General features: G+C 43.0%; 1 protein-coding gene across 2 annotated transcripts; it reads left to right on the top strand.

Annotated features, from left to right (window-relative positions):
* The first annotated feature begins 3,712 nt into the window (after positions 1 to 3,712).
* LOC147902999 (uncharacterized) lies at positions 3,713 to 19,741 on the top strand. Of its 2 annotated transcripts, XM_087374232.1 has the most exons (10): positions 3,713 to 4,179; positions 4,303 to 4,587; positions 15,193 to 15,336; positions 16,422 to 16,520; positions 16,588 to 16,698; positions 16,862 to 16,987; positions 17,183 to 17,350; positions 17,710 to 17,796; positions 17,931 to 18,281; positions 18,967 to 19,741. In XM_087374232.1, the coding sequence occupies exons 1-10, from the start codon at positions 3,778 to 3,780 to the stop codon at positions 19,378 to 19,380; spliced, it is 2,187 nt and encodes a 728-aa protein (XP_087230358.1). In that variant the 5' UTR covers positions 3,713 to 3,777; the 3' UTR covers positions 19,381 to 19,741. The 2 variants fall into 2 exon arrangements, with proteins under 2 accessions (XP_087230358.1, XP_087230359.1); XM_087374233.1 differs by lacking the exon at positions 17,710 to 17,796 and having other exon boundaries at positions 18,967 to 19,737.
* Positions 19,742 to 20,370: the final 629 nt, after the last annotated feature.

Below are 20,370 nucleotides of genomic sequence, written 5' to 3'. Positions count from 1 at the left end.
CTATTACTCCAAAAAATAAGCTGCCAATTTGATACAAACAGTGGGCCAAATCATTAATTCCTTTATGATGAATTTGCACACTAACAAAGGGCATGAAGTACTAGGAATCCAAGTAAGAAGGATCACCATGATAAGATCTTCAGGGTATTCACCATCTCCAACTATTATCTCATCGCATTGCTTGTAAGGCGTGCCAAGCTTGATAACAGTTACAGCTAAAGTGGCTAGAGGCAGCTGGTTGCCCTCTCCTTTGTTGATTAATTTCTTACACTTTTCTTTGTAAATAGCAATAGTTCCTTCAGGATATATCTCAGAAACAACACTGTAGGGAGGGATGCGCTGAATGCGAGTGGAGGGGTCAAAGGCAATACTATAATCGGTGGTGCCACCATCATTCCTAGGATTCTTTTTGCATACCGATAAGTTTGTTACTCAAATGCAATCACCAATACTCAAGAACCTTATGAAATCACTATAATACAACTCATCTATGTGCAAAGTTATGCATCTTGTTTGCAAGGTCCACTTTTAGGCACTAGGGATAATTGACATTCGCTATAGCATGTATGTACCATACTTGTTTATGACCTCTCCATCAAAGACACAAATTTTGACAGTTAGGTCAATGTGAGGAACTAGGATAGCCTTAACTATAGGTCCATTCCTCTCCTCTTCAACCCAATTCTCTACTTTATACAATGCTAGGATAGGAACATTATCAACAGATGGAATGAAGGAGGTGCTTTCTTCTTTCATAGTAACAACTTGGGGTTTCTTTTCACTAGAATTGGGAGACTGAAACAAAGACCTTTTTATGGGAGTCTTGTTGTTGGAAATGGGAGGAGGGGAAGAAAGTAGGACTGATGCAACACCACTAACAAACGAAGGACTTGCAACATTTAATGATGGAGGAGAGGTTTCTTGAGGCACAAAATTCTTCCCCTTTGACTCAGTAGCACGAAAAACCTCTGTTGACAATAGGAAAACATTAAGACATAAATGAAATGCAGTTTCTGCTATCAAATAAATTGAAGAGAATTACAGAATACAGGTTAACAATATCTTATGTCCATCCTGTAATAAGATTGAACAGGAAATTGTAGACAAAAGTACTTAAACAACTACTTTCTACTCTACATGACACGTCAATTAGCATTAAAAGTATACCAATATGTTAGTAAGTTCCCTTAAACATTTTCTTTCCTTGTACTTGCAAAAAGTCAATACTTTTCATTTTTTAATCATTACCGTGGATTAAATGAGCGTACTGTTAACCATTACTTAAATTTATTTCTCTTTCATTTGAAAACTAAAGCTAAAGTTAGAGACAGTTTAATGTTATCTAGAATGTAATTGGCTTTTTTGAAACTTTATAAAGAAACACAGAATACTTAAAATCATACATTACAATGTTGTCTACTGATTTGTATACCTCTGTGTACTTCAGATTATAAAAAATCTATGCTTTAACTGTAGCTATTGTTTTAGTATCGAAATGATTTTTTAGTTAGGCTATGAATTCATAAGTACATTCTAATGAAGTAAATATGTTGTTATTTGTAGGAAAGACTTCACTGTGAAGCAACTAAGTCATCATATAAAAAGCATAATTTATAAATGTTTTCATTATTCAAAAACAACAGACACCATTTGCAACTATTAAAATAGAACTTCTTTATCATAAAAACAACATGTTCCAATATTGAATCTTTATTCATTAAAATATCCCTAAGTACAAAGGTTTTAGACCTATTCTTCTCTTTGTAAGAGACAAAACACGTAGAATGTTAAATAACCGCAAAGAGGAGAGAAGTTTGAAGATGAAATGGTGGGGGTTACTATCTATACCTACCCAAGCAATGATTTCTGAAAACACACAGCACTTCAATAATAGTGAAAAGTGAAGGACATCTACAACTGCAGAGAAAGATTATTGTGAGACTGCACCACTATGCTTTGAAATAGTGAGAGCACATAAAACCACACAGACATTACACACAAGCTCACACTTGACATCATAGTAAAGGCATGGTCAATAGAAAAGGAAAAAGACTCCAAAGAACTATAATACATTCCAAAAATTAAAAAAACATGTGTGTATGACGGAGAGTAGAAACAACAAACATATAATTGTCAAATGTACAGAACGAACAAAAGATTTACACTAGCCATTACGCTCACAACAGCCTAATGTTTGCATGAAAAAAGGTGATAGGGACGCAGAGGCACAAACCTTCACAATTAGCCATGTTGACATCAGAATCTAAGAGTGCGAACGGCTAAAAAACATATGCGAGCGAAAGGTTTGTGAGCGACTTTGAATAACATGCAGTTTTATAGAGGTTTGGGCTTAAAGAAAACGAGATATGCATGAAAACACAAGGCACACACGCACACGCACTATCTAATATCGTATAGCACAACGATAGGCTGGACTAGAGGACATACTCCCATTTTATGCCATTTATACCTTCAATCATCTTAGTAAGCATAAAACGCTACTAGACGATGAAGGTTTTGGCTTATCTACTCTAAAAACAACGAACACATAAGATAATATAGCTCTCATCTGTCGTCCTCTTCCACAATAGAAGCGGCCATTAATTGCATCTTAATCAACTACTTACTCTAAAAACAACAAACACAAAAGATAGGAGATCTCGCGTTCGTTGTCCTTATTCTACAATAGAGCCGGCCATTAACTGCAACTTAAAAACAGAATTTCGAAGAATCGCCCAGCTCATATGCTGGTAAGGCCGCCCAACATGCAGCACGCGGATTCGTTGGAGTGCCACCCCACTCTTAAATAGCACAACCCTAGAGAATGGAGCACTGAACCCGTCATGGCACCACACCAGTGAAAAGTGTTGAAATACACCACCCAACACACCCGAAAATGACATAACAGCAGGCAGTAAAGAAATCAGCGACCACTGCCAAGATTTCGCCTCGCCACTGACAGCAACAACCGGGTTCAGATCCGCCAGGATTAGTAGAGCGGGAGACAGAAGAGAAGCCATCACTAGCATCAGCAGAGCGGGAGACAGAAGTGTTGGAATACACCACCCAACACACCCGAAAATGACATAACAGCGGGCAGCAAAGAAATTAGCAACCACTGCCAAGATTTTGCCTCCCCACTGACAGCAACAATCGGGTTCAGATCCGCCAGGATCAGTAGAGTGGGAGATAGAAGAGAAGCCATCGCCAGCATCAGCATAGCGGGAGACAGAAGAGAAGCCATCGCGAGCATTAGCATAGCAAGAGAGAGAATAAAGGAGCCGCTACATCAGGAGGGGGATAATATTCAGAGAAGAAACCCACCTGAGAAGGTCGAGAGCAAGATGGGTGAAGCCGCTGGAGAGGGTCGAGAGCAAGAAAGTGTTCTGCTATAGAAGTCGGTGGGAGAGGGACGAGAAGAAGAAGAGGAGCTCTCGGAGAGATGCCGCCACCCAAGTAAGCAAAAGAGGAAACAACATAATACGCATTCAACAACAATACCTAAGAAGACTTACATATACTAACCTAAACCTAACTTACACTAATCACAACTAACTAACTAAACCTAACTCACACTAACCACAACGAACTCTCTAACTTGGTCAAATGGCCAAATGAACTAACTCTACACCCGTCACACCATAGGACCCTTTGAAAGCCCAAAAAATCTGAAAATGCCTAATTTCTGCTTTGCCCAAATTGCATAGTTGGTAAGGCTACCCGAGGGGCAGGCCAAAAAGATGAAGATGAGGGTGTTTATAGACGAGCTAGCATGCAATGGGCACCGCGCTGAGATCAATGGACAAGCAAGATTGCCTCGGAGACATGATGGAGAGGCGAGATGCATTCATTGAATGCAACCATGGGCAAAGGTGTGGTCTCGAGGGTAAAACCATATCCAAAGCGTCATGGACTATAGAGAGGAGTAGTATAATAAAAGTTGTATTGTTGTTTGTTGCGTGTTTCCATGCAGCATATCTCCCTTGGACTCTGCCCTTCTCCTTCTTCTGCTCAGCCTTGCAAACTCCATCCATTCATTGCCTGCCTCGGTGCTGTCTCCCTTCCATCCATTGCAAGCCTTGCTGCTCCAATCTCTCCTCCTCAGATCGCCTTCGAGTCCTTGAGTCCTTCCCCTCGCTTTCTTTGTTCATACAGCCATTTGCTCGTCGTTCGTTCGAGGTACTTTCCACCCTCTGCTCTTCTCAGCTCGCACCTCTTCTGTAACAGCATAGGTCGCGGGAGTGCCCGCTACGCTGCGGATGCCGCCATTCATGATTGCAGTGTTGTTTTTTTGAGTCGCAGCGAAAATCCATCTCTTCGACAACAATGGCTGTGTCCTCGTTCCGCTCAACCACAAGGAGGAGTTGCCAGATTGGCCCCGCTGAGGCCAGCGTGCCTTCCACTCCGAGGTCGAAGCGGGAGCCCTCACCCCGGCGGGCTTCTCATGGGAGGGGTTCTCACAGAAGGTCTAGCAGCTGTGGACCGAAATACTTTTCCGACTATTCCTCGAACTCGGAGTACCGTTCACACAATAAAAGCATGGTCGAGCGAGGGGGCAGAAGTTCTGTTTGCCCAAGTGATTGCGAGGTGCGTTTCGTCTTTTCTGGTCAATTTCAAGTTTGTTTGTACAACCAGTGTGTAAGTCCGCTAATGTATTTTAGAGAATTGAACACACAATCGACAGCATTGCGAGATTGGCCCACTGCAGAGCATGCATTTTAAAGATCATGCATAGCAAAATCGCCTGCGACGAATTACAAGGCAATGGACAATTGATTTAGATTTGGTCAAAGGTAGAAGATGCAGCTGCGGCGGAGGATAACCTAGTTCAACTGAGCGGAGGGTGCAAGCTTAGGTCTCAGCATCGAAAGGCTATCTGGGAAATAAGGCAGCATGCAAATGTGCTACTGATTGCTCATGCGGCCGTTGCTAGTTCTTACGAGGACCCGGGTCTACAAGTAGCTGGCCCAGTAATGCCAACCCTGCCAGTTCCGTCCTCCCAATTGCCTTCAACTTTTCCTGGTTGGGGATCTTTACTGATTTGGTGTCATAACCAGGTCCCAGTTTGGGGTTATCGGGTGGCTCTCTTGGTGCTTGCACTGGTCCTTTGCACTTTTTGGTGGTGCTATTGTTGGAACAATGCTCTGTTTCAGCCACTTGGGCCTACCAAGCTTGAACGTTTCTTGCCTTGAACGGATTTCAGATGCATGATAATGAAGGAATCCCAGAAGTTTAAACTTTCAAGCTCTCTTGCAAATTCACTTGAGAGAATGCGACATGGCAACTGGAAGTTTTACCCCTTCTTAGATTAAAAATGCCTTGTAGGTTCTCTTTGGTCTGGTATGGCTTAATGTGCTTCTCAAGTCAGGCTCTCTCATCTGTGTACAAGAGTACCTATTTAGCTATCTAACTGTTTTACTTCTTATAAGGTCTATAGTGATTTAAGAAAGCTTTGCGTCATTGTTGTGTGTTGGTAGTCACAAAAGAAAAGCAAACTGGGGAGCCTCAATACTCTCTCAAGTCTTAGGTGGTTTATTGATGCTAAGCTCTTTTTAGTTCTCCTTGTCTCTATCGTGCTGCATGTGAGGCACAGAAACCGCAGTATGAAGGGCTGTGTGCTTTATATCTCCTTCTCCCCTCACATATTTTCAGCTAACAAGGGGAATTTCAGCCCTTATATGTCCTCCCCTCCATAGCTTCAGCTAAAAAAGGGAATTCAGCAAAGGATAAAAACGAAGAGAAAGAGGAGAAAGCAAACAGCATAGCAAAAGGCAACAAGGTTGAGAAGACGGAAAAGAAGCCCAAGAAAGAAGAGAAGCAACAAAAGCAACTCAAAATCGAGGACATGAATTAGCGGAGCTATCGCAGTGGGCTATAGATTGATAGCACAGCAGTGCAGAAGATAGCTTCATCCTCAGCCTCAGCTTCCACATCAGCATCACCGACACATGTTGTTGTTGGGATATCTCAAGGTGTATGCCCCAGGCACACCTTGGTTTCTATGTGTGTGTGCTAGAGGCACAGTTAGGTGCCCATAAGCACTGTTAGGTGGTGGTAGAAGCCACATAGGATGATTGAGAGAATCTAGGAGTAGATTGAGGAGATGATTGTGGAGCTCAGAGGTCATCAGTGATGTCAGTGATCATGTAAGAGGTGCCTACTTAAGGACCTCACCTTTCTTTATTCCATAAGCAAGAATTCTCAGTTTGTGTTCACTCCATGCTTTCCTTTCAGTTTACCAACATGGTATCAGAGCACTTTGATCCTCCTTGAGCCCACTTGTGCCACATCATCTTCTTCTTCTCCATCTTCTTCTTCTTCATCTTCACCATTTCTTCTCTTTCTTCCCAAATCTTGCTAAAGCTTGTTCTCCCTCAGTTCTCCGCCATTCTCCAAGCCCTTCCTGCTGGAGATACCCCTCGTTTGGGCGAACCTCCACCTGCAAGCAATTGAAAAAAAAAAAACGTCTCTGCTGGCTGTCATTCTCCAAATAGCACATTTTTCTGTCATTCTTCTGTTGCAAAATACTCCCTGACTGCTGCGCCATTGCTCGAGCCCTCTTAGGAGTAGATGGGCGACCTCAAGACGAACATTTTGAGTCATTTTTCAGCTCATTTGGTTCAGTAACGGAGGAGAAATCGTCAAAACTCAGGTTCAGCCTGCAGCAACTCCCTCGGGCAAAACAGCGCGCCATTTCGCCCAACCTCTGTGCTGGATCTTCTCTGGTATATGAGCTTTCTTTTGCTTCAGAAAGCCCTCTTTTCTTTATTTTGAAGAGTGAGATACAAGCCCTCCAAGTTCAAGCCTTTGTTTTGGACAGTTTTGACAAGATTGTGAGTGTGATGCTACATTAGATGCTACTTTAGCATTTTTGAGGTTTTAAAGTTTTGAAAAGCATCAGTACAATTGTGGCTACAACTTTTTTTTAAGTTGCTATACTTGGATTTGCTTGGAATACTTTCATTTAGTCACCTCTATGAAGCATGCAAGTTAAAACATCATTGATTTGTAGTATGGATTTTGGTGGCAAGCCTTTGCTACTCTAAATGCTTGTTTTTTGAAGCTCTTCAACTCTTTCTTGCCTTGTAAGAGAGTAGACACTGCCCATTCTGGGTTAGACCCTCTCATGGCTACCATCTTGAATATGGATAAGTTCAATGGTAAGGGTTTCCACACATGGCAGATGAAGGTCAAGTTTGCATTAATGAGGGAAAACCTCTGGGGGCTTGTCAAACTGGCTTTAACTTCTTCTTCAACAGCCTCCAATGTTGGAGAATCCTCAGCTCCGACACACCCGGCAAGAGATCCTGCTAGAGAGGAGAAAGCCTATGGCATCATTGCTCTTGCCTTAGGAGATGACTATATTCATCACATCTCTGACTTAGAGTCCCCTTCAGAAGCTTGGCAGAAGCTTGACATTAATTTTGGTGCTAGCTCTCACATCTCAAAATTGTCACTTAAGATTGCTTTCTTTGAATTGAAGATGGTTAGTGGAACTCCTTTGGCTGCCCATGTCAATTACATGCGGAGTCTCATGACTCAACTTGCTTATCAACTCTCCTATCACTACAGATGATGCTATGGCAGTGTTGCTCAAGAGTATGCCTGAAGATTATGATCATGTTACCACTTTGAAAAATCTTCCTAATCCTAATCTTGAAGGTCCTATCTCTGCTCTTCAAGAAGAGGAAAGACACATGGAACTCCGGAAAGGCAATGACACAGCCTATGCCATAAAAATCTAGAAGGGCAAGTTTTCACCTTGCAATCATTGTGGGAAGACTAATCACCTCTCAAAAGACTGCTTTAAGATCAATCCATGCAAACACTGTGGCAAAAACAATCATCATGAAAAGTTTTGTAGAGCAAAAAAGGAAGCAACTTCAAAGTCAGAAAATGCCAATCTACTTTCAGTTGATGTGCCTCCACAAGATGAGGCATCCTATGAAGATTATGCTTTTTGAATTATCTCCATGTATGCTCCAGATCTCTCTTTTTTGTTGAGTCAAGGTACTTGGCCTGGATAGTCCTCCAAAATGAATGAAATAAACTATTGTGTGTTTTGTAAACACCTCTGGTCACCATATGATGTAGGTCATGTGTATGTGTTTTTGCTCCATGGTACCTCCTGCAGACATTGTGTGCATGTATATGAAAGGGAGATAACCATTGGAAGGTCTTTTGTATCCCTTTTGTTTACCTTACACCCATGGGAACCCTTGCTAGCTTGAGATCCTAGCCATTGATAGATCCATGACCACCATGAGCATGGCATGTGACACCTTGTGCTAGCTGTATCCTTGACATAGCCTGAGGCATTCCCTTGAGGGGGGGGGTATGTTGGGATATCTCAAGGTGTATGCCCCAGGCACACCTTGGTTTCTATGTGTGTGTGCTAGAGGCACAGTTAGGTGCCCATAAGCATTGTTAGGTGGTGGTAGAAGCCACATAGGATGATTGAGAGAATCTAAGAGCAGATTGAGGAGATGATTGTGGAGCTCAGAGGTCATCAGTGATGTCAATGATCATGTGAGAGGTGTCTACTTAAGGACCTCACCTTTCTTCATTCCATAAGCAAGAATTCTCAGTTTGTGTTCACTCCATGCTTTCCTTTCAGTTTACCAACAGTTGTACCAGGGTGGGATTGTGTGTGCCTGGTGTGACGGATATGGATATGGCATATAGGGGGGCTGAGTGATGGATAGCCGAGTGATGGGAGATAGTTGAGTGATGGGAGGTGTGGGCATAGTGGTATGAGTGGGTATGCGACTGAAGATGGTGAGGAGACCCCTGGGAAGTGGATGAGGTGGGTCCGGCTGTAGAGGAAAAGGTGGCTGGTTGAGGGGTAGAGGTGACATGAAGGAGGCATACTGCGGGGGAGTGTACATTGGTACAGTTTTGGTCGGGCGGGAAGGGCATACCAAAGCTGTCCCTAGCCCTAACATCAATGGTGGTATTTCTGCCCCCAACGATGATGGTGGTACTGCCCCCTCCAATCAGAGACATTGGAGCATATCGTCGTGGAGGTTCATCGCCTCAGTGCACAAGAGATGGAACAAGCTCGCTTCATATAAGAGCACGAGAGACAGATAGACCCTATTTCAGGGTGTCCTCACAATCTAGACAGTGGCAAAAACAAGATGGATGACCTCCGACGTCGTATAGAGGGAGCCCTAGGGAGCAGTCATATGTGGAGGAGAGGACTGCCACGATGGAATGGTCATCGAGGAGACTTCCAAGTGGGTGGATGTTATGAAACAGGGACCTATGAAAGCAACCATTTGCGCCACTTGAGCAGCAGTAGAGAGATAGTAAGGCTCTCAACATCAGGGTGTGCAGGGTCACACACACCGGTTCAACTATTTCCGATGCTACCACCTTTGTTACCTCCATCCTGAGGGTACTAGAGCATCGTATTGAGAGTGCATGGTGGGTCGGAGGAGGTCCTACTAGAGATCAGTTTCTTTGATATGTTGGGGTAAAGGCACATTGCCACCCTTTTATTAAAGATAGGACACCTATGACTGTCTTAAGACAGTCATAGGGCAAAACCTAATCCTAATAAAACTAATGAGTTTGTGGTGTGGCTCATCACTTCACACCCGCACACTTGGAGTCTCTCTCACTTTCTCACTCTCTCCCTCTTGCTCTTCTTCCCCCTTCAGGCCCTTCAACTGGTATCAGAGCCACCTTTCCCCTCTACCCTAGCCTAGCCCTTACCCCTCGACCTCTACCTAGCCAGCAAGCAGCGCCGTACGGACGTACGTCGTCCGTACATCCGTACGGACGGGCATTGAGCAGCGACGGCTTGCATCGCGGGCGCGGGCATCGAGCGTGGGCACGCATCGGATCAGGGCGTGGGCGCGGGCATCGAGCGTAGGCACGGGAGCTAGCGCGGGCGCGGGTGCGGGCTGTATAGTAGCAGGGCGGCGCCGCGTCACGCCAGCAGCTGCATAGCAGCTCTTGGGCGTCGCACATACAGGTACACTACTGTACGGCAGTCCGTACGACGGGCGTCCGTACAGTACGGACGACGCCGCCGTACCTGCAGGGAGCTACATCAGGGAAAAACTTTCGAAATTTTTTGTTTTTCCTCTTCTGGGATTCCGTACACTGCGCAGGTACAGGAAGTACAGCAGGCGCATATTGTTTTTTGTTTGGGGAAGAAAGAGAGGAGAAAGAGCACTCTGCTCTTCATTCCTCTTCATTCAGGATCATCTTTCAGTTCTCAAAACTGTGTTTTCTTGAAAGTACAACAAGTACCTTCATTTACCTCGTGCTTGAGGAAAAGAGAACCACAGTGTGTGGTTGATTGCACAGTTATTTTGTTCTGGGAAGGTAATGCCTTGATTTTGCAAGAGGACATATGCTTTTACTGGGCTTGAATCTCAGTTTCTGGGTGAGCAGATCATAGGGCTTTTGCCCGGCAAGTGATGCTTTGTATGCCTTGAGGCAGTGTGGTGCCAGAGAGCACATATTTGTCTTGATTTCCGCAGTGTCGAGGTGACATTTTCTTGTAAGTCACATTTCTTGTGCAACACTCAGAGAACCTCAGTTGAGCCACGCTTGGCCAGGGCGCATCGAGTTTACTCGGTCCCTAACTGTCCATCGTTGACAGTGCTCAAAAGGTTCCTCATTGAGTGTTTGTACGTTGGGATCTGTGTATGTCATTTCTACACAGGACAGTATATGCATTACACTGTTGGTTGATTTTGTCAGAGAGACTTTCATATTGCATACTACCTCAGTGTTGAGGTGTTTTTTTTTTCACTTGGTTCAGGTGTCAGATCAAGGGGCTTTTGCCCAGATTTTGTTTGATAGCACTTGGGTCACCGACAGAGATCTTCAGATGCATTTTATCCCCTTGGCAGAAGGGTGATTGCTTGGGATTTATCCCATTTTTTGTTGCAGGTTTTGTGACAGGCTGAAGTGTCATTCTTTTTTGGGTGTTTGCCAAGTGGTTTATGCATATTAACTCAGTGCAATACCTCATCTGAGGTGGGAGAAGTGATCAGTACAGCCAGTACAGCAGTGTTTACAGCAGTATTTGTGCCTTGTCAGCTGATTATGCACTGTTAAGCACTTGTTGAGCAGCTGCAGCATTCTGAAATTACTGTTTATGCCTCTTTGAGCACGGTACAGTGTGTCAGAATTTACAGTATTTGCAGGGACATTTACTGTTTTGCTGCAGATTTTCCTGACAGTAAAAAACAGCACTATTGTGAGTGCTCCTGGCTCTTGATAGAGCAGGTTTTTTCTGAGAAATCAGAATTTTTATTCAGTCCTTTTTACTTCCAGTGAGTCAGATACTTTCCCTATCTGATATGGCATCAGGGGGAAGTGATTCTTCAATTCTGAACATAAAGAAACTGGAAGGAGCACACAATTATGCATTATGGGCAGAACAGTGCTTGAATGTACTTCTATTAAAGAAGATTTCTAAGCCCATAAGGGTGAAGGGTGTCAAGCCATCTGACATGGCAGCTGATGACTGGGAAGAGCTTGATTTGTCCGCAAGGGCAGCTATCATGCTCACTATTTCTGACACTCTTGTGTTCAATGTTCAGGCTGAAAAGACCTCTTATGGTCTATGGCAAAGGCTAGAAGAATTGTATGCCCAAAAGAGCTCAGCCAGTAAGGTTTATTGGTTGAAGAAGCTGGTTGATCTTCGCATGAAGGAAGGTACAGCTATGACCTCACACTTGAGTGAGTTCAATGCCATCTTTACACAGCTGATTGCACAGGGATTGATTCTTGATGAGGAGTTCAAGGCTACTTTCTTGCTGTGTACCCTCCCTGAGAGTTGGGACACTTTCAAGACCACCCTGTCAAATTCGAATGTCACTCTTATGTATGCTGATGTAGAGAGCTCTCTCCTTATGGAGGAGATGAGCAGGAAGAATAATGCGAGCAGCAAGTCTTCAAATGCCTTGCAGGTACAGGATAGAGGCAGGACTCAGCAGAAGGGGAGATCTGCTAGTTAAGTCCAAATCCCGCAGTCAGTCCCGTGGCAAAAAGGATATTGAATGCTTTTATTGTGGCAAGAAGGGACATGTGAAGTCTAAGTGCTTCAAGTTCATACGGGATCAGAAAGCCAAGAAAGCTGAAACAAAGGATGCAGGAAATGGAAGCAAAGGCAAAGGCAAGGCCAAGGCAGATGACTTGGATGCAGTGAATGTTGCAGCAGAGGACAGTGACAGTGACATACATGATGTTTTATGCTCTTCTGCTGTAATAGCACATGCTTTGGTTATTGATGGCCATGACATGCACACCTGGCTCTTGGATTCAGGTGCTTCTTTTCATGTTACTCCTCATAGGGAGTGGTTTACTTCCTACACAGGTACTCATGGAGTTGTTCATCTTGGGAACAACTATGCATGTCAGATTGCAGGGATTGGCAGTATACAGATAGTATTTCCTGATGGACGCATATTCATGCTTGATGGTGTTCGCCATGTGCCGCAAATCAAGAAAAATCTGATTAGCACTGGCTTATTGGATGACAGTGGTTACCACACCACATTTGGGGATTCCAAATGGGTTATTACTGATGGCCAGGTTGTAGTGGCTGAGGGTTATAAGTGTGATACCTTGTACCCTCTTTATGTTTCCAGTGTGGGTAATCATGTTGTTGCCATAACCGAGCTGCCAAAGGTTTCATTGTGGCATAGCCGGTTGGGACACATGTCTATTAAAGGAATGCAAGAACTGTCACGTTTGGGTTATCTGCCGTCTCTTTCTTTTTCAGATTTGCCTACTTGTGATCATTGCATATTTGGCAAGCATTCTATGACTCCTCATAAGAGGAGAACTCCCCAGAATAGAGCACCGCTTGATCTAGTGCACACTGATTTGTGTGAGATGCCACAGCTATCACTAGGGGGTGCAAAGTATTTCATTACTTTTATTGATGATGCCACACGCAAAGTGTGGGTCTATTTCTTGAAGCATAAGGGCGATGCCTTAGATGCTTTCAAGAAGTTTGTCGCTCAGGTTGAGAATCGGACAGGTTGTAGGCTGAAATGCCTCAGATCCGATAATGGGGGTGAGTATGTGTCACATGCTTTTGTGCAGTTTTGCCAAGCTAAGGGCATCAAACAGGAACTCACAGCCCCTCATAATGCATCTCAAAATGGTGCAAGTGAGCGGATGAATCGAACTATTCAGGAGAAGGTTCGATGTATGTTGTCTTATGACCCCATGGCTTTTGGGCAGAAGCCGTGCAAACAGCAGTTCACATTATTAACAGGTTGCCAAACAAGGCTTTGGAGTTGAAAGTGCCAGAGGAGGTGTGGTCTGGCAAGCCACCTTCATATAAGCACTTACGTGTATTTGGCTGCGAGTGCTTTGCTCATGTACGCAAAGAACTACGCACCAAACTGGATCCAAAGTCTATCAGATGCATCTTTATGGGTTATGGTGACGAAGGTGAAATGGGGTACAGGTTATGGGATCCCGTTAAACGGAAGATTATACGCAGCAATGATGTCATCTTTAAAGAGGATAGTGTACACAAGGAACCCGTGCAACCTGTGGAATACAGGAGGGTTATTCTTTGGGAGGATGGAGAGACATTTGCATATACTATCTTATACCAGTCTCCGCTCACCTGATATGGGCACGCCTTATTGATATAGGGAGGATGCATAATATGACCATATACAATGGTTTAGAGAGATGACCATCCTCCGCTGGACTTACTTGATTTCCTCATGGAAGAGGGACTAGCGTAGTTGACTGGGACTAGCGTAGTTGACTATATCATGGGATCCCTTGCCTTCACCTCTTACATCACAGACTTCTCCTTTCCCCAACCACACCTTGGAGCTGATCATACCTACCTATTCTTTAGCTTATCCATCTCCCTACTGTTCTCTAGCTTATCAAACACCCAACCTCGATAGAGCACCTCACGTCCCACTTCCACTACTTTCCAGTAGATTCATTTTGACCATACACTGCCTTGCCTATGCCACCCCCCTCTCTAGTATGCATGAGGACCTTGTGCTGTCAAGCCCCTTCGCACTCCTCGTTTGGGGGCTAAAAGGTGGGGCATTGAGTCTATTATCCAACTCCCCCTCTCAATGACACACCGTAGTCCTATACCCACTCTATTGAAGAACTGCTCTATCAGCTCTCATACAGACGCTTTCAGAACAAATCAAGGATGTCTGCATCATCTGGTCCACAAACTGGCACCTCTAGTATCTATCTCTAGGTACTAGATATTAGTTTTCCAGTCTCCTTGACTGAGGTTTTGTGGGCAGAAAACTTGTTCCTTCAGTCTGCGATTTGTGGCACATGTCTTGAGGTTCTGCTGCTGTACAAGGACAGATTTCAGTTTGTGCACTTCCCTGGTGTGACATTGAAAGGAGTTGCATGCTCCTTTGTGCATCTACATTCCGCTTCAAACGAGTTCAGATGTGCTGGCTATTCTCTGGTAACAATGTGCTTTGTAAGGGGAAACAATGTTGTCTTCTTTTGTGCTTTTGCTTACATTAGACCAAAATTGCAGCAGTTAAATGCCTGAGCAGTCATGCAGTATGACCTCTGGTTGTCTAGGCTGTATCTATTTGTTCAAGGGACCATTGAAAAGGGAAAATTTCAGCATTACATCTAAAGGTTTTAAAGCGGATGTGCCTTTGATGTGGGATCAAGGAGGCAGGAAGAATTGTGACCTTATGACCTCAAGGATTGAACAAGGCAAGAGATGTAGTATGTGGGAGACTTTAGATTGAAAGAAAGCCCAAGTCTTTGAAATGGCATGATAAGCAGGCTGGAACAACGATATTACGCAACCATCATGCGGCAAATTGCATATACCAAGCCTTACAGAGCAATTTATGCAGTCCAACTGTATGAAAACAATAATACCATATACAGAAATGTAATAGTAAACACCCTAACATAGAAGACATGAAAGGGGGGGAAAAAAGATATGAAAGAAGGGTCCTCTTCTTACCCATGGTCAACCTTTTGCAGTCAAGGAAAAGGGATACAGGCCGATGGTTTTGACATTTCTGCTTTAACCTCACTTCTTTGATTAGGAGTTTCTTGCATCTATCCAATGAAATGTGCATAAGGATCTGTTTTAGATAATAACTTCAGTTTCTGCACTCACGCTTTGAGCTTTGTATTGTGCCACAAGGAGCCCAAGCTTATTAACTTGCCCAATCAATTTGCTTGCAGAGTGACATGGACTGTATTTCTGTGCATCAAAGACGGCGGCGAAGGGATGCTGATTCCGAGGATGAAAGGGTTACTGTTGTCAATGTTCAACATGATGGGCCGAGAAGGAAGTCAAGCAGTCGAGCTTTGATCCAGCATGAAAACGTCAGTTCTACTTGCTGTCTGAACTGTTTGGAGTCTTGCAAAACAAATATTATTTTTTAAAAACCTCTGTTGAGCTCAGTTGGCGGCTCTATAGTCAGAACTAGTACTGGCGTAAGACTTTCCCCTTTATTGAAGCTTCCTCTGTTCAAAAATGCAAAATGTCCCCCTTTTTTTTAAAGAATATATTTTTATTGAATGGTAACCTATAAATTGCAGCATTGCTTTAGTTTGACAGTGGGCTGCTTGCTTGTGTCTTTAATACTAGGTCAGTGTGCTCTGGGGCTGTTTTGATGAGTGAGGATGTGAAGGCTTGTTTTGCAATCGTTACAAGGCCCAGTTTATAGTTTGAAGTTCCGGGATTTGGGATGCTTCTTTCAGCCACCTGGGAAGATTTGCATACGTCACTTGAGATCTTTTTCCTTCTGAGTAGGGAAAGGTGCTCTTTCTACCATATTTGTGACTGAATGAGATTGTAAGAGCTATGCTTGATCAACTTTGGGTTTAATAGCAACCTTCATTGCAGCAGATTCTACTTTTGGCCTTAGAGCATACTTTTGTGGTCATAAAGAGAAACTGGACTCATATTTTTCAAGTTTGCCCTGGGGCTACTTATGGATGCTGATGTTTTCCGCAGCATGTCATTGCATATGTCCACCATATGGCAGGTTTCATTGTAAGGTTTTGAGTTGGACATTTGTGAAGCTGAATTACGTGTACTATTTTAAGTTCACAATGCAACATTAGAATAAACATGCTAGCTTCGTTGATGGATCTTGTCCAGCCTTCCTCATAGCTGCGTTGGACCTGGTCCTTAGAGAAACCAATCCATCAGACGGGTTGATGATGAACATTGAAGAATACATTTTCTTCTGTTACCTGTTTCTACAGGTTTCTACAGTTCAATACTGAACTTATGGGTGGGAAGGTAACTATATGGTCCTATTATGACTCACAAGACCCGATCACTTTTGATCGTGCACCCACTTCTGCGAAGTGTGGCCCATGGATATTAAATTGGGCTCTGTTTTTCATGTCATTTGATAGCTTTGTAGTCCTGTATTAAAATGAATTTTTTGTGTATTCAGAAGCTTCATTGTTTAACTCCTTACAACGACATTAAAGGAGACGACACAGAAGAAATTGTGGAGGACAAGACTATCAGTCCTGTTTATGCTCAAATGAAGGTAAGAACTTTGAATATGCCTGTACCTGTGCATTTAAGGCAGGGACTTACTGATATTTGGATTGTAGTCATTGCGGATGGACCCACCGGTTGGGGATTTTGGCACATCCGATGTCCTTGATGCCATGAAGTCTGAAGTACGGTGTGCAGTTGCTGAGATCAGGACAGAACTAGAGGAGGTAAGGTGGTAAAGACTAATTATCAGGAAGGGGACCATATTGCAAGATGTAGAAGTGAAAGGGCAGTTTCTTGTATTTTGTCCATGTTACCTGCCTGATGAACTTAAAGTACTGTAGTTGTCCATTTCCAAACTGTTACGGTTTCTCTTTTCCCTTTGGGCAGTATATGCGAAAGAATTGCAAGTCGCTTCAAATATCCAATGAGCGAAGTTTAGAAGAGTCTCAGGGTACAGATGTTATCCAGGCTGTGGCGGATATCCGAAAGGAGTACTTGACAAGACTCGAGCAGGTGAATGAATGCTGAACATTCAATTTCACTCGTCTAAAATCTTGTATTTCAATGGTTTTCTTTTATAATCATTGGAAAGAGTATCATAGTAGATCTTCAGCTGTCACAGTGTAGCATTCTTGTGCATTAGCTGTGTTGAAGTAGTGCAGGCTTTGTTTTCAGAGATAACAGATTTTTGCACATCCCAACTTGCAGTCGGAGAAAAGAGTTCGAGAACTTTGGGCACAGTTGGCTATAGAAGAACATCGTTGCCTTGAGCTTTCCAAGATAGTTAAGGAACTTCTTCCGGCACCTGCCTCTTCAGCTCCTTGTTCCTTCACAGCTCATGGATCATTGAATCGAAACAGATCACATAAAAGAAGGGTAAGTGTTTGCGGGGATGCCTAAATAATTAAATAGAGTGGGAACGATGCTATATTGGACAATGTACAATTGCTTTCTTGTCTACCTTACTCTCCCGTCCACCTTATGTTGCATGCATTGGAGTGCTGGGTGATAGTCAAACTTGTGAAGTTTTTTGTACGCTGAATGGAAGTGCCCCATTGTTTAGGATAGAAAGGGAGGTGAGGACTTTGAAGTAAAAGCCTGTTTCGGGTCTTCCAGCAAAGCATGACTTGTCTAACTTACCTCCCATCAACCTTATGTTGCATGCATTGGAGTGCTGAGTGATAGTCAAACTTGTGAGCTTTTTGCACGCTGAATGGAAGTCCCCCATTGTGTAGGATAGAAAGGGAGGTGAGGACTTTGAAGTAAAGGCCTGTTTTGGGTCTTCCAGCAAAGCATGTGGATTTTACTGCTATTTCAACCTTGTGAGTGACTATCATGAGATTGAAACTGCACTATGTTGTGTTTTTAGAGGATGAGTTTGGGAATGTTCCTGGATTCATCTAGGTATATTTACTGCTGTTTCTGATTTCTGAATGATTTGATGCCCACTGTGCAGAATAGTGCAGAGAAGCAACTCGTGTCTATGAGTTTAGATGATGAAGCCTTAAAATATTTTGAGGAGTGTGTTTCTTTATCACCCTTGGATTGTCAAGGAAATTTGGATGATTCCCCCCATGGAATAGACCAGCAGATTGGATCTTCAAAGGATGAATCCAGCAAGCAGGCTACTAGAGATAAAGAAAGGCCTACAATGGCTTCAGATGAGGATACTGCAGCTAATATGCTTCAAGAAGATGGGAAGCTGGAAAGTTGCCTGGTTGGGAGTGATGGAGTAGTTCTTCCTTGGCTACAATGGGAAGCTGACGGGGAAGCTGAGGCCGGTCTTAGTGACAAGCATCTCAAGAAGGTAACTTCTATTCCAAGATTCTAGAATTTGCATGTAGACCTTTGATCAAGTGTTCTTTTCACGTGAACCAGTGGAGTTCTGAGATCTTATTTTCAATCTGGGAAAGGTGGGCAGTTTTTGGAAGCAATGCTGATATAGCACTGGAAGGCATGCATGTTTCTATGTGTGGTCATTTTTATGCTTGTATAAACGTATCTAGATCTTGACATTTCATGTGTTTGCTTAAAGACTTATTTTCTCCCAATGACCTTTCTCTGTTGATCACGTGTTCTTTTCACGTGAACCAGTGGAGTTCTGAGATCTTATTTTCAATCTGGGCAGTTTTTGGAAGCAATGCTGATACAGCACTGGAAGGCATGCATGTTTCTATGTGTGGTCATTTGTATGCTTGTATAAACGTATCTAGATCTTGACATTTCATGTGTTTGCTTAAAGACTTATTTTCTCCCAATGACCTTTCTCTGTTGATTTCTTTGCTGTTATTTCTGTTGGCTTGCACTTTTACTCACTGTATTCTGACACCTTGCCGTCCTTTCTTTCTCTTATCAAGAGTATGTTCTAGAGATTCTATTGAGATTCTAATGCGAATTTTGAGAACTTGAGTTTAGGAGATAGCAAACACACCCTTGAGCATGTTGTTGAAGATTAACTTTGTCAGGAAATTGATTTTTTGCTTGTCAAGCAGTTGGGCAAGAGGCACATTTCTCCAAAAAGCAGAAGCAGTTTATTTAACCGTGTTAATAGTGGCAGCAATAACTCTTTTTACAGCAGCAGCCATGTGAAAGTAAATATGCATAACAAATCTACATCGAGTGTTCAAGGGAGCATCAATGTGGGTCATGTATCACACACTGCATTGCTTACAACAGTTTCTGGTGCTGAAAGTGACAAGGTCATGTGTGAAAGAATTCCAGACAATCCAGTGTCAATACTGCATGCATCATTACGTTCAAGATCCTCCTTAATCTCAGTTGATGAAAGAAAGGCACAAAAGGTTTGCCATTTCCCAGACTTTGATACTCTAATGTTGGAAAGAATCAGGTTTAAGTGTAGAATACAACATGGTGAACTTATTCTGTGCCAAGATTTGTTTTGGTGATCATGCTATTATGCTTTCATCTAATGCAGTGTGATTAATTATTTTTACTTGTTATTATTAGGCTGGTAAAATTATTATCACAGGCTTGTTTAGAAGTTATGTGATTGAGTGGGTGACCCCTTTCTCGGGTGTTTCCAATGCACTTCATGGGTTAGTCAATCATGTGAAGCACTATTGAGCTAAATGTCACCAATTCATAGTGACGAGTTTCAAGCATTTAGTTTGAAGGCTTGCATTAAGATTGGTATCTCTTGCAACCGGGAGCCCTTAAACTTACAAAAATAAGATTATCATCCTTTATTCTGATTTCTTCCAAGGGGGACCAATATGCTTGTAATGTGGATTCTGGAATTTTTCTGTGAAGGAGATGAAAGTTTTGAGTTTGTGGAATTTTCAAAAAACTGTTCTTTTTAAGGGGTGTATCTTCATTTAAAATGTAATGAAAGCATTTTGGCACTTGGTAACCTTTTCTTTTTCAGCTGTGTCTAAGCAGCGGTTCCGTTTGCTATCATAGTGCTTTACTGAATGAGGTTGAGGTGTATGATCTTGTATATAGGTTTTGACTCTCTGATTGCCACGCTTTCTGGGATTAACATAATGCCAGAGCTCCAAAATATGCACGAAAATCTCGAAACATATAGGAATACCTTGCAAACATATCATACATTTATCTGTCAAATTTTGGGGCAATATGAATTTATTTTGTGTTTTTTATTGAGATTCTTTGATACGCAGTTGATGCTAGGCAGCTCTAAAGTAGGGTCTATAAATTGTTGGGGTTGTATGTGTTGAGAAATACGAGAGGTTTTGCAACGGTCTCTCTTCATCCTTCACCCTGCTTCCCATGAACAATGAGTTTTGTGTGACCCTGTGCGTACTCCGTTAAATTATTCGGTCACATTTCTGGTATGGTGAGCATGGACCGCTCGAGGTCACGGATGGAGAGGGAGACTTGGTTTTAAGCTTAGCATGGAGATCGATCCCCAAACG

The sequence above is a fragment of the Dipteris shenzhenensis genome, chromosome 4 (genome assembly GCF_047967505.1).
Source record: "Dipteris shenzhenensis isolate YYH24624 ecotype China chromosome 4, Dip_SZ_1.0, whole genome shotgun sequence".
Taxonomy (NCBI): Eukaryota; Viridiplantae; Streptophyta; class Polypodiopsida; order Gleicheniales; family Dipteridaceae; genus Dipteris; species Dipteris shenzhenensis.
The sequence above is the reverse complement of the archived record's forward strand: the minus strand, read 5'-3'. Positions and strand labels throughout refer to the sequence as shown.

Coding starts and splice junctions, on each gene's coding strand:
- LOC147902999 (XM_087374232.1), top strand. CDS start 3,778: ATGGGCACCGCGCTGAGATCAATGGACAAGCAAGATTGCCTCGGAGAC. Junction 16,521..16,587: donor CTGTTTATGCTCAAATGAAG/GTAAGAACTTTG, acceptor TTTGGATTGTAG/TCATTGCGGATGGACCCACC. Junction 16,988..17,182: donor ACTTGACAAGACTCGAGCAG/GTGAATGAATGC, acceptor CCCAACTTGCAG/TCGGAGAAAAGAGTTCGAGA.